This window comes from Geotrypetes seraphini, chromosome 1 (assembly GCF_902459505.1).
Source record: "Geotrypetes seraphini chromosome 1, aGeoSer1.1, whole genome shotgun sequence".
In the NCBI taxonomy this organism is placed as follows: Eukaryota; Metazoa; Chordata; class Amphibia; order Gymnophiona; family Dermophiidae; genus Geotrypetes; species Geotrypetes seraphini.
In genome coordinates, this window is record NC_047084.1 from 194,432,858 (window position 1) to 194,450,856 (window position 17,999).

At 41.8% G+C, this 17,999-nt stretch overlaps 1 protein-coding gene across 2 annotated transcripts in view; it reads left to right on the plus strand.

Moving 5' to 3' along the window:
- Nucleotides 1-17,999, plus strand: part of STOX2 (storkhead box 2) — a 424,566-nt gene that overhangs the window by 91,545 nt on the left and 315,022 nt on the right. Inside the window, exon 2 of one of the 2 annotated variants that reach the window (XM_033943220.1) lies at nucleotides 2,374-2,456. The exons of the other annotated variant lie outside the window; for it this stretch is intronic. Coding sequence (XP_033799111.1) covers nucleotides 2,402-2,456 — 55 coding nt within the window. The 5' untranslated portion in view covers nucleotides 2,374-2,401. The remainder of the gene's footprint in view (nucleotides 1-2,373; nucleotides 2,457-17,999) is intronic. 2 annotated transcript variants of the gene reach the window in all.

The following is a 17,999-nucleotide window of genomic DNA, read 5'->3' on the forward strand; positions in this document are numbered from 1 at the left end:
TGCCCTCCCCGTCCTAGGAGACTTTTGAATAAGCCTTAATGTTGCTCTCCTCATTTACAGCTGAAAGGGGGCTTCCTCACAAACTTTGGAGACACCTTCCCTGTAGTGCGAGCCCGTGGTTTTAACCCACGGGTTTAAAGCCGGGCTGCACGCAGCCCCGCTTTAAACCCGTGGGTTAAAACCACGGGCTCGCACTGCAGGGAAGGGCGGCAGAGAGCAGGAGAGTCGGGGTGAGTAAAAAATTTAAAAAACGGACAGCAAACGCATGCGTAGACCATCTACAGATAAAGTAGATGGTCTGCACATGCATTGGAATCGCTCTCCAGCGATCCGTCTCGTTGGTGAGGGGCGTGCCTCCAATTGCCCCGATTTACATGCAGGGAGTTGGAGAATCGGTCGGCCTGCCTTGGATCACCCACGGATCGGGTAAGATTGGTAGGCTTAGTGAATCTAGGCCTTAGACATTTATGCAAGATATACATAAGTGTTTGTTTATGCACTTATCAAACATGAAGAGGTCCTTAGTTTATACAAAGCACAATTTAGCTGCCTTACACAAAGGCTGATTTGCCATGAATTATATTTACATTCATGAAAAGCACATCAACCTGAGTACACACTGTATATCATTGGTACATGCTGCCTCTATTGTATTGCCTCTCAGAATGCAAAAACAAAATATAAGCAAAATAGGTCATGAATGGAAGAATCCTATAAATCAGCTCTTTACCTATGTTCTGAAAGTGCATTTTCTTGCATTACAATGCATAGTTATCTTTTCACAAGATACTTGCCGTCACTGGAGAGGTTAAGTGATTGTGTCAATGCTCATGATTTTGCATAAACTTTACACAGTTAGTGAGGAGTGGGGGTAACGATTGTATGAGAGGTCTATGTTGCAGAGTGATTTTGTTTCTGGAAATGTTCTGTGTTTGCTTTACTTGTAACTATGTGATTTAAATTTTTTTATTGCAATCCATTTTGTAACCTGACTGGAGAAAAAGTTTATAAATTTGATACATACATAAATATATAACATGAATTTGAGTTGCATATCATGCAAATTCACTTTTAATTAAGACTAAATAATGCACATTAAGGGGCAATTTTTATAAACGGCATCCCGATTGTAGACGGCGGTAGGCGTCCTACCGCTATCTGAACCAGCCAGTCTGGACGCATGTTAACCCCCCCAAAGGCAGGCTGCCTATATTATAGGCGTCTTCACGAGGGTAGGGAGGCGCATAGGGCTGCCTAAGCTTGTCCAAGACTAGGCATGGCCGTGGTTTTGCCTAGAAGTGGCCTTAGGCGGCCCTAGGCATCTCCCTAGGGCCGCGATAGGCACTTGAAATGTAGGCCAGCAAGGGGGAGGATATTTATTTAAGGGCATTGATCCCTTTAAGTTGCAACCCAGGAGGACTTGTAAATACATTAATAGTTCAGGGTCCCTGGGGTGCAAAAATAACAGCATTTCTCAAGCTTACGGTGCTCAGGAGGAACTGGGTCCACATCATTGTATAGAGCAAGACCTACTGCTAACAACGCATTTGTACTGACTTCCTTAAGGGAGTGCGTTTCACACTTTCCAGTCAAAGGGCTACAGAGGAGGGATTAAAAATAGGGGCAGACTCCAGGGTTGTTGCAAACCAAAGCTCAGAGTGCTAATGCTGGATTTAGGATTTAGCACCCTTAGATAGGAAGGTTAGCATAGGGATCCTCCCTTGGAACTCAGCGGGATCCTGGAGACTGGAAAACAGAGGGAGGAATGTTGGACTAGAGTCCCATGGTGCTTTTTTTAAGTGGTGCCAGTAGACAATCCTATAGGAAGTGGAGAAGGCTGTTTTTTTGTCTGGGTACTTGGTGCGTTCAAGATTTGGTACTCTAAGCAGTTGCCTATGGTTCCATCACCCCAGCAGAGCCAAGTATCAGGTAAAGGAAGACTGAAAAAGCAGAAGGAAAAGACAGACCTCCCTGCTTTACTAAGGCGCGCTAAGCGTTTTAGCATCCGCTAACCGTTAACGCGTCCATAGACTAACAAGCATGCGTTAGCGTGTGGTTAGCGTGTGCTAAAAAGCATAGCGCACCTTAGTAAAAGGAGCCCAGAGTGTCCTAAAGATGCTGCTACAGTGCAAGCTGTATGAAACCCCCCCCCCAAAAAAAAAAAAAACGAACAGAAAACACTTTTCATTTTCTACTGCCTGGGTTTCATATTGCCATTAAAAATTAGCACAAAGGTTACACTGCCACACAGTTTAAATTTAACTCCCCATAAAAGGTTCCGATTCTCTGTAAGGTGATGCGAATCTTAATTAACACATACAGCACATGAGGAAATGCAATATCCCTTTCTAAAGTGATTCATTTATTGAACAGGATCAGGCTTTGGCTTCATTTTATACTGATGACAGCATGGAACAGCACAGACCAAACATCAGATGGCTGGGTCCAGTTTAATGGTACAGTATTCCCTGAACAGCAAAAAACGAATTGCCACTAGAAAAGCCACTAGAAAAGCCTGAGCTTTTATTTCATATCAAAATCACAGCTTTGTGAGAGAAAAAATAAGGCAGGTTCTATGATGGAGAATATTGCCAGTGATGCCCCGAAAGCAGGCAACTATATGCGTTGCCTTTGACCTTCTGCTCTTGCAGTGCCTAGAAAAGACCACTGCTTATGTAGCTCTCAAACTGCTGTAGAGTGCAGCCCCCCTTAGAACAGTGTTAGGGAAGGGGTGTCAGTTGCTCTGAGCCTTGAATGGGTGAAAGAGATAATTATCCAGTCCCTCTCTATAGAGGCTGGTTTTCAACTAACCGGCATTCTTAACCAGCTGGCAAAAAAAAAAAAAATTGTCTTCCATGCCCCTCAGACAACATTCAAAGTCATTCTCCTGACCCAACAACACCCCTCCCTTCTTCCCTCCAGCCCTCAAAGCATCAGCGACGGAGGAAATGTTCTGCCGGGGCTGGCCGGAAGCAGCCTATGCTCACCAGCTGCTTCGGATAAGTGAGGGAGAGAAGGAGGGAGGGGGGGGTTTGTCAGGAACGACTCTGCTGCTTCGGGTAAGGGAGGAGGGTTTGTCAGGAACGGCTCTGCTGCTTTGGGTAAAGGAGGGAGGGAGGGAGGGGGTTGTCAGGACTGGCTGCCTGCTGCTTCGGGGCACTGGAGGGAAGGAGAGGTGTTGTCAGGACCAGCTACCATGGATGTTAGACCTACAAGTGGGGGGTGGGGGGATGATAGAGTGAGGTGGGAAGGGAGACAAACTATTTTTTACAGTAACTCTTAAGCAACCAGAAACTACAGTTATCCAGTATCCATCAATTACCATGGGTGCCGAATAACTGAGTCTACTGTATAAGTTATTTATCAACTTCCCCCCTCACTGCTGCCTTTGGTGAATATATCTGATTGCATCCTAGATCTGAAAAACGGTGCTCAGAGATCCCACATTCATCATCAGCTTTATTTTTGATATACCACAGAATAAAAAATATATTAAAATGGTTTATGATATCACTCCTTAGTAATGCTGAATAAAGTCACCTTATACTGTGTCTTAGGCCCACCCCTGCTCTCTGCTCCATATTTCTATTATTACTAATCATTTACATATTACTGCATACCTCACTGATCTCATTACAATATGCATGAGACTTAAGCATGTAAACTCATTCAGCTGACATCAGCGAAATCTAGAACTAGGGGGCAAGGTGCATGGAGCTCATTTGTGGCATCAATCTGAAGTATGGACAATAAACCAAAATTTGCTTGCCAACACTTCATTCACTGCTCAGTGTCATTTAAGTATGCCATGAAACCTTTGTGAGGGCTGGCTCCATAGGAAACCATGGAGATCAAAGCAGCAGCAAGACACACCGAGACAAAGCTCTTTTCAGAATTGAAATCCAAGGAGGACACAAAATGTTTTGAACTGTAGCCATGCAAGGGCAGTGTGTATCCAGAAGCTGCCTTTGCCATCCTTCACAAATCTCAAAAAAGAACCATTTTAGGGCTGTGTTACAGCCTTTCTGAGAATTGCTTATACGGGCTGCCGTTAGGGTTATGGTTTCCATGGCAAGCCTTAAGTGGGATGAAGTTAGAAACATGCAAGGGTTCTTCAAAAAGTTTCTGCACTTTCATATTTTCTAGGGCAGGGGTAGACAATTCTGGTCCTCGAAAGCCACAGGCAGGTCCAGGTTTTCAGGATATCCACAATGAATATGTATGAGATGGATTTGCATGAACTGCCTTTTTGAGATGCAAATCTATCTCATGGACATTTATTGTAGATATCCTGAAAACCTGACCTGCCTGTGGCTCTTGAGGACCGGAATTGCCTATGGTTGGGGCGGGAGAAGTGCATTAAGAGGGCGCACTTTCTGGTTGGAGGCTCCGACCAGGGGGAATTTGATAAATAGTATGTAAAAAATAGTGTGTAAAAAAAAAAAGTGTGGAGGTTTTTTGAAGATCCCTTGTAGAAAAAGAAGGCAGATAAAGACAATGGTCCTGATTCTATAAACAGTGCCTAGCGGCACCTAACTTGTAAGCACCACTCTGCACAGTTATCAGTCAACCTCTAGGTGTCTTTTATAGGATCATGCCTAGCAGCACCTAGGCATCGGTGTGGTAGGTGTCGGTATATTAGGCCAGGATTTTCCTCTGGGCAAGTCACTTAACCCTCCATTGTCCCAAGCGGAAGAACCCTAACCTTTTTAATCTTTCCTCATACGAGAGGAGTTCCATCCCTTTACAATCTTGGTCGCTCTTCTTTGAACCTTTTCTAGTGCTGCTATATCTTTCTTGAGATAAGGAGACCAGAATTGAATACACTACTCCAGGTGAGGTTGCACCATGAAACGATACAAAGGCATTATTACATTCTTAGTCATGTTAGGCATCCCTTTTTTAATAATTCATAGCATCTTGTTTGCTTTTTTGGCCAGCGCCGCACATTGGATGGAAGGTTTCATCATATTGTCTATGATGACACCCAAATCCTTTTCTTGGGCGCTAACCCCCAAGGTTGACCTTAGCACCTTCTTCTCAATGTGCATCACCTGATTGTAAAACCGCTTAGATAACCTTGATAGGCGGTATATAAACACCTAATAAACTTGAAACTTTGCATTGTCCACATTAAATTTCATCTGCCAGTTGGATGCCTAGTCTTCCAATTTCCTAAGATCTGCCTGCAATTTTTAACAATCTTCATGTGTTTTAACAACTTTGAACAGTTTAGTGTCATCTGCAAATTTAATTACTTCACTCGTCGTTCCAATTTCCAGATCATTTATAAATAAGTTAAAAATAGCACTGGTCCCAGTACAGATCCCTGCGGCATTCCACTGTTTACTCTCCTACATTAAGAAAAATGACCATTTAACCCTACCCTCTGTTTTCTATCCGATAACCAATTCCTAATCCACAACTGCACTTTGCCACCTATCCCATGACTCTTTAATTTTCTCAGGAGTCTCTCGTGAGGAACTTTGTCAAAAGCTTTCTTAAAATCTAGATAGACCACATCAACCGGCTCACCTTTATCCACATGTTTATTCACACCTTCAAAGAAGTCAAGCAAATTGATGAGGCAAGATCCTCCTTGGCTGAACCCTATGCTGACTCTGTCCCATTAAATCAAGTTTGTCTTCTTGTTCCACAATTTTATTTTTTATAATTGTTTCCACCATTTTGCCTGGTACTGAAGTCAGGCTTACTGGTTTAGAATTTCCTGTAGCTCCCCTGGAACCCTTTTTAAAAATCAGTGTAACATAGGCCACCCTCCAACCTTCAGGTACTACAGACGATTTTCCTGACAGGTTACAGATCAGTAACAGCAGGTCAGCAATTTCATATTTGAGTTCTTTTAGTATCCTAGGATGTATATCTTCCAGTCCAGGTGATTTATCACTTTTTAACTTTGTCGGCAAGAGGCAGGATCTGCAGGATCTTCAGGCACTGGCACATCCTGTGGGTTGGTGCTGCGTGCCGATATCAGATCGGGGATAAGGGTTTGGGTTTGGGTGGGCAGGCAATGCCAGTTCTCACGGGGGGGGGGGTGTTTGCGGGCAGAGGGGCGATGCCGGTTCGCGGGTGGGGGGCTTACAAATCAAGTCAACGCTCGGTTTGCAAGGCACGATTTGCTTGAGTGTTTTGCTTGTCTTTCAAAACACTTGCAAACCGAGGTTTGACTGTATTTCTTATTCAAAGTTTACTCTTTGATCTTGAAAATAAAAGTATAAATAAAGAAAAAAACAACTTGTTAGAAGCTTTAAAAATGTATGGGATGCCCCCCCAATATTTACTAAGTTAGTTTTGCAATTATCACACATTCATTTCCAGCTTGAAGCCACAATAGAAAAATCTAGCAGTGCCTAGTGAAAGAGCCCAGTAACATGATGACAGATAAAGACCTGCATGGTCCATCAAGTCTGCCTAACAAAGTGCCAGAGTTATATCTGGCACTCTATGCGGGTGACATTTCTTTGTGATTAAACACTGGCATCACCAACTTGGCAGTTAACAATTCACCACAAGGCCAGCCACATATCATTTAGCAGTGTCTCGCAAACTTTCCGGCCGGCTGCTCACGAAATGTAGTGCCCCGGCCGGAAGGCACCCGGAAGTGTGTGGACGTCGACACAACGATGGCCATGAGAGGCACGTCCTGTAGGAAGTCGGCTGGCACAGATGACTCTCCTCCTCGCCAGTGTGTCACGGCACGCCTAAAATCTCAGGAGGCACACTGATGTCGCGGCACATGGTTTTCGATACACTGCTGTATAGGTAGAGAATGACACGGGGACAAATTTGTCCCCGTCCCCGCAGGAACTCAATTTCCCTGTCCCATCCCCGCGAGTTTTGTCCCTGTCCCCACGGAACTCATCGTCCCCGTGAGTTATTTTCCTGCCCCATTCCTGTGAGCTCTGCCTTAACCACACAGGCCTCAAACACTTATGATTTTAAAGTGTTTGAGGCTTGTGCAGATGAGGACAGAGCTTGCAGGAATGGGGCAGAGACAGGAAAAGATCTCGTGGGGATGGGAGAAAATTTGTTCCTGTGTCATTCTCTACATATAGGCAATTATATATGATGCAGTCTTGGAATATAATACCACAATACCATGCCAATAGTCCAAAAAGTGATTTTTATTATGGCTGCAGCATAACAACATTCATTATCAACTGATGATTAATCCTACAACCCAACAATGTTGCTAAATAACATTTTTCTCACTAATGGAACATGAGGATGTTACTGGACAGACTTTACGGTAGATATCCTGCAAACAATGGGATGGTTGGATAGGCTGGATTGAGCTTGGACGGCAACTTCAACAGTTGGAACCTAGGGCAATACCAGACTTTACAGTCTATGGCCCAGAAGTATCAAAGAAGAGACAAGTTAATCAAATCATGTATTTTTTTAATGGGTATAACTTATGAGCTGACTGGATGGACCATTCAGGTCTTTATCTGCCGTCATTTACTATGTTACAATGTAATTTCAACCTTAAGATGTCTTCATCATTTAGAGTTTTGGTACAGTCTCTTATACTAAGCCAGCTTCATTACTGCAATATTGCCTATTTGGCAATTTCCCAAAAGAATATGCAACGATTGCGAATAATACAAAATGCGGCGGTCAGACTGATTTTTAGGTTGAAGAAATATGATCACATAACACCCTCCTATCGAGTACTGCATTGGCTGCCAATGGAGGCGCGGGTGAAATTTAAGTTTGGTTGCTTCTATTTTAAGGCTTTGTTTGAGCTCCCAAATATATAATTGAGCTTTTCTCTTTTGCAACCAATAGACATTAGAGAAACTCACATCTGAATTTTGTTTTTCTGCCTGTTAGAGGATGTAAACGTAAAAAATATCATCAAAATCTTTTTTCGTATCAAGCAGCGTTATGAGGTAAGGATTTAGAACAATTGCTTTTGCTTACTGACACTTATGGGAAATTTAGGAGACATCTAAAAACATAGTCAGCTAATTCATAAAAATTTTATTATGCACTATTTTGATCATTTTAGTGTCTCTAATTATTGGCTTTTTAACTTTTTTAGTTTTATTCAACTTCTTTTATTGGGGGGGGGTTAACTACTGTAAACCGCATAGAACTTTATGGCCTTGCGGTATATAAACTGATTATTATTATTATTCCACTCCACCACAGAACTACCCAGCAGTTGCACTCATAGCACATAAGAATGTGATATAAACTACATGTTCTTGATTCTGATCTACCTTTGCCATTTTTGAGACATAGGCCATAGAAGTTTACCTGGCACTGGCCTTGGAGTTGCCATTGAAGCCCACTCCAGTCATGAGGTCATTTTAAGTTTTGTTTTGATTTGACTTCGTCCCACTTTCTATAAAGAATTATCTTTGTTTATTCCGTACATTTTTTTTAAATTCCTTCATTCTTGTCTCTACAATCTCTACCAAGAGGCATCCGTTACCTTCTCTGTGAAAAAGTATTTCCTGATATTACTACAAAGTCTACCACTCTGCAACTTCAATTCATGTTCTCTAGTTCTGTCACTTCCCTGTCTCTAAACAAGATTTGTTTGTATATTAATACCTTTTAAGTATTTAAACATCTGTATCATATCTCCTCTATCCTTACTTTCTTCTAGAGTCCTCAAGTCTTTTTTCATATACCTTGTGGGGAAAACCCCATTCCAATTTTGTCATCTTCCTCTGAACTACTTCATCTTTTTATGTTCTTAGCAAGATGCAACCTCCAAAACTGAACACAGTACTCCCAAGTGAGGCCTCACCAATACATTTCACAGGGGCATTAACACCTCCTTTCTTCTAGCTATGCTTCTTTCTATGCAGCCTTTTATCCTTCTGGTTACAGCTATCAACTTTTTGTACAGATTCACCTCCTTGAGCTCCAAAGAAAGGTCCCTCTCCTGGTCTGTATGTGTGTAGGTGTGGACATGGCCCAATTTTTCTTCTATGAATTCCTGCATAGGTGAAATAATATATTTATAAAAAGAGTTCTGCTACTAAATCTGTACATTTAAACACTGAAAAAACCCCAAACTATTATGGTTTGGACATCATACAAATCTAATCCCAACTTCCATTGTACTGACAACAAGCACCAGCTTCAGCATCAAAAACACCTCAAAAGTACTAGAAGTCATGCTAGACCAGGGGTCTCCAAAGTCCCTTCTCGAGGCCAAATCCAGTCAGGTTTTCAGGATTTCCCCAATGAATATGCATGAGATCTGTGTGCATATACTGCTTTCAATGCATATTCATTGGAGAAATCCCAAAAACCTGACTGGATTCGGCCCTCGAGGAGGGACTTTGGAGACCCCTGTGCTAGACAGTTCGTTTAATCTTGAAACTCATATAAACAACCTAGTATAGAAATCCTTCCGTACTTTGCAAAAACTATTTCTTCCAACTCTTCAGAATACTGTACTAGTACAATCAATTAGATTATTGCAATGCAAGTCTCTCAGATATCCCTGTGAAATGGTGAGTGAAATAAAAACATAAAAGGAAAAAAAAATTCCTTTTTTTTATTGGACTAACAATGTAGTTTATGATTAGCTTTCAAAGGTAAACCCTTCTTCCCTGTGAAACTAACAAAAAAAAAACCTCCAATTGATACAAAATACAGCAGCTGAACTTATATATTACAAATCAAGATTCACCAAGTAACACCACTACTCATGGATTTACGAGTATATTGGTTACCAATAGCAAAATGAACATTCAAACACTATGAGGCGATACCCTAGATAGGTTCCCCAGATTTACAAAGTTATTAGGAAGATCCATGGACCAACCTAATGCTAACAACTTAATTTTATCATTCCCAACTCTGAAAAGTATAAAAGACAAGACGCACCACAGCAAATCATTGAATTACTAAATATCAAAAGTATCAAACTCGCTTCCCATTGAAATTCATACAATTTGTTTCGCAGAAACTTAAACATGTGTGTTTTTTTTAAGAAAGGGACTTAAAGAAACACATACTAAAATATAGAAGCAAACAGGAATAAAGACCATGTTAAGAATCAGCTCCTATCTGATATATTAACCTATACCGCTGTAACAAGTTAGCTCTATGTAATCTGTACTTTATATTAAGAATTGGTTCCTATTTGTTGTATTATCCTTTGCTATACTACCGTATATTGCTGTAAAGGTAGATAACTCCAGGTAATATGCATAACTCTGTGTAGTATTATGCCACTTGTAACTGCTCCAGTCATGGTACATGGGCTTGTCGTGCCACTGGGGCTCGCGCGCATCTGAGAAGCTGAAAGCTATGCCATCGGTAAGTTCACTCCCAGCAAGGCCTCCTAAGGTAGACAGGTTTCAGCTGAGATGTCAGATAAATGTTGCAACGCCCATCTGGGCAGCAGCAGAAGGGGCAGCGTTAGAGGCGGAGGATTGTGTTTGATGTGACAACGGCGATGGCACTTAACAATCCTCCTAGAGCTCTGATTTGTGAGGATTCAGTGGGACATAAGACTGAACATAATACTCGTATAACATGAGCAGCTCTTGGAGGAAGAGTTCCTCCTGTAGGACCCTTGAAGGCTCAGAACACACCCAGGACAGACACTGAAAACCGCCAACGTAACCTAATGTTCTTCTCAGGTTACTTGTTAATGTTTTAAAATAGCGGAATCTCAAAAGCATATACTGCAATCAGCTGTCTGTTTCAGTTGACTGAAACATTTTGTAGCCAACACAGACTACTGCCTTGACAATATCCCCCCATCTTCCCCCAAAGAACTCATAGAAAGCTGTCTTTAATGAAATTTAAGCATAGTTTTTCCCAAGGGCTTGACTTTTTTTGGATGCAGATTAAGTAGTTTGGCTGCATATTTTTTTTTTTTTGTTCCATATATAACAATTTAATTTGATACACGTCAATAACTGCTAATGGCTAAGGGCTCTGGCATTTTGATGAAATCCTGCTGTTGCAATTAGCAGTAATATTGCACGGCTTGAATTTCCTGCTTATGCTTTGCCAGGCAGTTTTTATTACATCTTTTCTGAGAATGGCGAACGATGCAGTGATTGGGAACCACTTAACCAGAGCAAAGATGAATACACTGGCTTTTCCAATTAAACTCATTTAAGCTCATTTTTTTAACCTCCTCTCCTTCTCCCAAGTGCATTCTTTATGGTATTAGGAATATTATTTTAAAACAACTGTAGGATCATGTAGAAAGAATGCTGGTGAAATAAAAATAAATTGTAATATTATTCTCCATCTGGGTGGTCACATTTCTCCAGATGGGAACAATGGCTTCCATCAGAAACGTTTTTCCAGAAAAAGCGGGTGAAAACATCTGCAGTGAAAGAATCCTGTGCATAAAGTCTTCAGTTCCAAACCCCGAGCTATAGGCAAACATCAGGTTCCTACAGTTAGGTAGCCCATATAGATCAGAGGTCTTCATTATTTATCAAGCAAGGGTCAGTTTGTCAAAGAAAAGTTCAATGTGAGAGTAGCAGAAACCCCTAACAGCTTTCACCATCCAGTTTCCAACCCCATCCTCTTCAAAGTGGCTATTCCCTTCTCTCCTAGTTTTTAATCTCCCCCCCTATACTTTCTCTGGAAGCTATTCTGTTTTTTATTCTAGAACCACAAGGCTTTCATTAGGTTTGAACTGCATGGTGCTCTTTCAGACCTTTGAGAATAGAGTGGGATTTTGGGCAGCATGTAGTTCAAACTTTCTGAGAACTCTCTGAGATATTAAGCAGAGGAAAAGGTGGGAGGGGGAGACTTTGTACTGGGGAGAGTCAAGGAGCCACACTTGGGTACCCAGGCCTTGCAATGAAGAACACTGCTATATATGAATTGTTCCAATCCCAGAGCTGCAAACTCTTTGGTGAGATGGATGTGAGTTAGATTAGGAAGGCGTGACCATATATTAGTAGGCTATATAACGTTGAACTGGCTCAAATTAGAGTATCAGATACATTATATACTGTTGTTAATGGTTTATCTTTGTGTACACAATCAAGCACCCAAGTACTTGGTGAATAGCATTCTGCCATATGCCCTGCTACAATTGCGTTCTGTGGATTGGTCTGATCTACACATTCCTAAAGTGAAGCAATTAAGATTAAAGATGTTCAGGGCCAGTATGTTTTCTTGTATAGGCCCCCAAGAATGGAAGAAACTTCCATTGTATATACCGTATTTTTTTTGCTCAATAAGACACACCTGACCATAAGACACACCCTAGATTTAGAGCAGGAAAACAAGAAAAAAAACATTCTGAGCCAAATTCTCCCTGCCAGGCGCTGCACCCTGTCCCCCCTCCCTGCCAGGCTCTGTACCCTGTCCCCCTTCTAGTGGTCTAGTGGCTGGCAGGCAGGTAGGGACAGAGAACAGGGCAGGCAGGCCTAGTGGCTGGCAGGCAGGTAGGGACAGGGCAGGCAAGCCTAGTGGTTGGCAAACAGGTAGGGACAGGGGACAGGGCAGGCAGGCCCCAGCCTCCCCCCCTTACCTATTTTTAATTCAGCAGGCCCCAGACCCCCGTAACAATTCCCTCTGTACCTATTATTAATTCGCCCCCGTACCTAATTCCCCCGTACCTATTTTTTAATTTGGCAGGCCCTTGCCCCCGTTACCTTATCTCAATTCCACTGCCCTCTCTTGCTGGATGTGACTCCCCTATTGCCTTATCTCAATTCCACTGCCCTCCCTCTGCCCTCCCTCGCTGACACGGCTGCCTCTCCGGTGGCAGAGTGGTGCACAAGGCCGTCTGCCCGGTCCCACGCTGCCTCCTGCAAGAACTCAGTTCTCACAGAAAATGGTGCAGGACCAGGCAGGCAACCCCATGTACCGCTCTACCGGTAGAGAAGAGGAGGCAGCTGTGTCAACTGACCAGGCAGGTAGCCCCATGCGCTGCTCTGCCGCCGGAGAGGCAGCCATGCCCAGTGAGGGAGGGCAGTGGAATTGAGTTAAGGCAACGGGGGAGCCACATCCAGCGAGGGAGGGCAGTGGAATTGAGATAAGGGGATGGGGTGGGGTTTGGGTATTCACTCCATAAGACGCACCCTTATTTCCACCCCTTTTTGGGGGTGGAAAAAGTGCATCTTATGGAGCGAAAAATATGGTACATACACCAGCAGTGATCACTATAAGCTAAGTGATGTTCCTTTAATTTTAATATATAGAAAACTTTAAAAAATAATATATGAAAAAATACAAAATTAGTCCTGTATGAATAATTAATAAAGGCTGGACCGACGAAGAGTATACAGCACCCGGGAGCATTCTGCCCGGTGGCGATCTGAAGGTCCATACAATTGAGAATAATATCTATTGGTAGCCCTTGGTGTGACACTAATAAGACAAAAAAGTACATGCACTAATGCAACATTAGCACATTGACATTAATACAAAAAAACCCCAAAAAAGGCAATTTTTATGGCTATAGTAAAAACGTCCTTAGCACATGGGAAAAACTCACGTAAGGGCGCACTAAGGTCACTTACTGTAGTAAAAGTGTTCCTAATTTTGTTTACTCCTTTAGAAGATATGCTATAAAAGAGAATCTCTCTTATACCTTAGTCTGTGTCTCTTCTAAACTAAACTAAACCTTAAGTTTTTATATCGCATCTTCTCCATAAAGATAGAGCTCGACACGGTTTACAGGAACTTTAAAATAAGGAAGGAAAAACATAATAAGAATTAGTGATTATAAAGAGGGTATAGAGATTTACATTTTTGAGAATAGCCAAGTTTTCAGATGCTTTCGGAATAATTGGAGGGAGCCCAGATTCCGCAGCAGGGCAGGAAGGTTATTCTAAAGCTCAGTGAATTTGAAGAAAAGAGATTTTCCTGATTTTCCCAGATAGATGACTCCTTTTAACGAGAGGAAAGATAATTCAAGTTTTTGGGTGGATCTGGTAGTGTCAGGTCTTGAAGAATTCCAAGATAGTGGAATTAGGGGAGGAAGAGTGCCATGTAGGATCTTGAATGTTAGGCAGGCACATTTAAAGTGCACCTTAGAAATTACTGGAAGCCAGTGAAGTTTTGACAGAAGTGGGGAAACACGATCAAATTTACTTTTTGCGAAGATCAATATAGCCACAGTATTCTGGATCCGCTGAAGTCTTTGAAGACTTTTCTTGGTTAGACTTAAATAGATGGAGTTACAATAGTCCAGTCTGGAAAGAATGATAGATCGTACAAGGACAGCAAAGTGTTATTGGTGGAAGCAGGATCTCATTTTTCTCAACATGTGAAGACTAAAGAAATATTTTTTTTACCAGAGAGTTGAGATGGTCATTAAAAGAAAGTGTAGAGTCAATAATGATGCCCAAAACTTTGCTTGAGAATTCAATCTGCAGTGTGGGACCAGAAGGTAATGAAATGAGCATGGGTAGCTGATCTAATTTTGGGCCAAGCCAGAGAAGTTTTGTTTTGGACTCATTCAGCTTCATTTACATAAGAACATAAGAATTGTCGCTGCTGGGTCAGACCAGTGGTCCATTGTGCCCAGCAGTCCGCTCATGTGGCGGCCCTTTTGGTCAAGACCAGTGCCCTAACTGAGACCAGCCCTACCAGCGTGCGTCCCTGTTCAGTAGGAACTTGTCTAACTTTGTATTGAATCCCTGGAGGGTGTTTTCTCCTATGACAGCCTCCGGGATAGCATTCCAGTTTTCCACCACTCTCTGGGTGAAGAAGAACTTTCTTACGTTTGTACGGAATCTATCCCCCTTCAACTTTAAAGAGTGCCCTCTCGTTCTCCCTACCTTGGAGAGGGTGAACAACCTGTCCTTATCTACTAAGTCTATCCTCTTTGTACAGTGAAGGCCCAGGATTGGAGTTTCATTATGTTTGCTATTATATTCTTAGTGAGGTTAGTAAGGTTCAAATCTATCTCAAGAAGGACAAGGATGTCATCTGCGTATGTATAGAATGTTTCAAAGGGAGATAGATGGAAGAGTTTCAAATAAGACATATAGATGTTGAAAAGAATAGGGACAGAGGTGATCCTTGTGGGACTCCACATAACGGTTTCCAAGGAGAAGACATGGTGCCATTCATGTTAACAGTGTAAGAGCGGGATCGCAAGAATTTCGAGAACCAGTCTAAGACTGTGGAGTTAATGCCTATATTGGAAAGATGGTAAATTAGAATATCGTGGTGCACAACATCAAAGGCTGCAGATAGATCGAATTGTAATAGGATAGCAAACTTGTAACAAGATTGTAGTTGTTGAGCCTTTGAAATTAATGAGGCCAGTAGGGATTCAGTGCTGAAATTGGGTCAGAAGCCATATTGGCAAGGTAAGAGAATGGAGAATCTCTCTAAATAAGATGAGAGCTGAGTAGATGATAGCCTCTAGCATTTTGATCAGGAGAGGCATATTTGCTATAGGGTGATAGCTAGATGCTGAGGATGGGTCTAGGTCAGCTTTTTTCAGTAATGGGGTCAGGGCAATGTGACCCATTTCTGCAGAAAAAAGTCCTGATAGTAAGGCAGAGTTTATGAGCCTGGTGAGAGATGAACAGGCCTGCATGGGAATTTTCTTGTATAGGTAAGAAGGAAACAGGTCTAGGGCACATTTGCAGGATCTTAATTTGTGGCACAGTTTAGAAACCTGGGCTTTGGATACCTGCTCAAAGACTGTCCAGGATCTGTTTACTGGGATAGGATTAGTGTTGCAGGACACCGGAGAGTTGTAAGTGACTGCTGATGGAAAAGAGCTTCTTATAGTGGTAACTTTTTTATTGAAGAATTTTACTAGGTTATCTGCTGCTGGAGAGGAGGGGAGTATAGAGGAGTCGTTTTTAGAGGTTGGGTCCATGGATAAAGTAGAATGGAGATAATTAAATAAAAGTTCAGTGGAGTTGAGAAGCAACCTACAAAGATTCAAGAACTTTGTAGAGGCTCCAGTGTATCGTGAGAAAGGATTCTTAACTCACATGTACCGTACTCTTTTTAGGATCCTTTTTCAAAGCTGTACTAAGGCTGTTTTTACTGCATTCGAAAAATGGCCGATTTTCCATTGTCCGCATCAAAGGCCATGTGCTAATGTTGCCATTGGCATGTGGTCATTTCCAAAAACTAGCACCTATTTTGTAGAAGGTAAGGGCTCATGCACTAATCAGTTGTCATGAGATAATTTGGTGTACTAACTGATTTGCAAATGCCCACTCTCACCCCCCCCCCTCCCCGACAATCTCCTTCCAAGGAAAATAAAAAAACATTTATAGCATATGGTTTGTTTGCACACATTGGACTTTTACTGTAGGACATGGCGGTAAGCCCTTTGAAGCTGCGGTAGGTGTACTAGCGCTTACTGCAGCTTCATAAAAAGAGCCCTTTGTTAGGTAAAGACAAATTTCCCTGTTGTAGTACTTGCAGGCCTGGGGCCCAGGGCCTGTAAGTCTAAGAACATCATTGTATAGTTTCATAACTTGTTTGTGTCTTTTGACCATTGCTGTAGCTGACTCATAGTTCTAGCCAGCTCCATCTGAGTTCTTATCAGTATTACCTGGTAGTATCTGTTGGTTGTTATGAAGAGAGAACAGATGTCCTTGTTGACTGTATTTGAATCTTTGTATACTGATAACTTGTATTTGGACATATGCTATCCAGTGTATGTTCGAAAGGTAAACATATAACCAATACTACAACCTTAAGAAGTTATCTTACTGATGTGATTAACTTCAATCTATTCAATTCAATATCATTCATAGGTCCTCAGCGGGCCACCACATACTCAAACATTTTCATTGTATGTGGTGGCCCGCTGAGGACCTATGAATGATATTGAATTGAATAGATTGAAGTTAATCACAACAGTAAGATAACTTCTTAAGGTTGTAGTATTGGTTATATGAATATATACTTCAAACAAGATTTGCATTAACGGTGCCTGGTGATACATCGAAAGGTAAACATGACATACGAATGTCCCTATAAAAGGAAGTGCCTCAGCATTGTTGTGCTTGTAGCTCATCAGCGGAATGAACACATGCATTATCCAGAAACCCCTCCCATGGAAGAAGCTCCCCGCCTGACCGTAAAAGGGCTACCCGGTTTATGAGAGGCGGAGGATGCAAGCATAGGCACCCACGGGGAAGTATTGTGTCTTTTTTTTCCTATAAATAAATACTATTCTCATTCTTAGAAAAAGTTAAGTGTGTGCTGTTCTATTCTGTTTATAGAAATCAGTGGGTTGTCAAACGTGTTCTGCACTGACCTTTGTACAGTACGGCTAGGCAGAACACCTGTGCGTGTGGGAAAGCACATTATGTCATTCGGAAAGAAGAAAAGTTAATGCTATCAGATTTATACCTTGCTGGCAATTTTTAATTTTACACAGCAGGAAATTATTCCTGCCTAGAGGCAAATATGACATCACCTTAATCCTGTCTGCACTCGGTTGTGAATCTGATTCCTCTGCAGAACAAATGATGTAACTGAAGTTGTTTCAGACTAGTTTGTTTTAATGGTGCTCTGTAACTGGAATCCATTCTATTCTACTCATTTCTATTTGTTGCACTATTATACCGCATTGTACCCTAGAATTAGGTCCTGAATTGGTTTACAACTTTAACAGGAACACATATTAGCTAAATCACAAAACAGCACAATAAGGGCTCCTTTTACTAAGCTGCGTTAGGGCTTTAACGCGCGGAATAGCTGCCCATGCTAGACCTTAATGCCAGCATTGAGCTGGCATTAGTTCTAGCCACGTAGCACAGGTTTAGTGCGCGCTAAAATGCTTGCGCTAAAACCGCTAACACAGCTTAGTAAAAGGAGCCCTAAAAGAACTAATTCAGGACAAAAATCTGCTAAACTAAAATGACTTAAGGATATGTTGAGACAGAACATAAGAATCAATAATTCTAATCTTAGGATGGCACTCCAAATAGCTAGAGCTTCATAAGAAAAAGACTATTGTAAAATTTTCTTAAGACAAACAGCTGGAAATATTAACTCAAATTTCTGAGACAATCTCCAATCTAGTTTACTAGAAA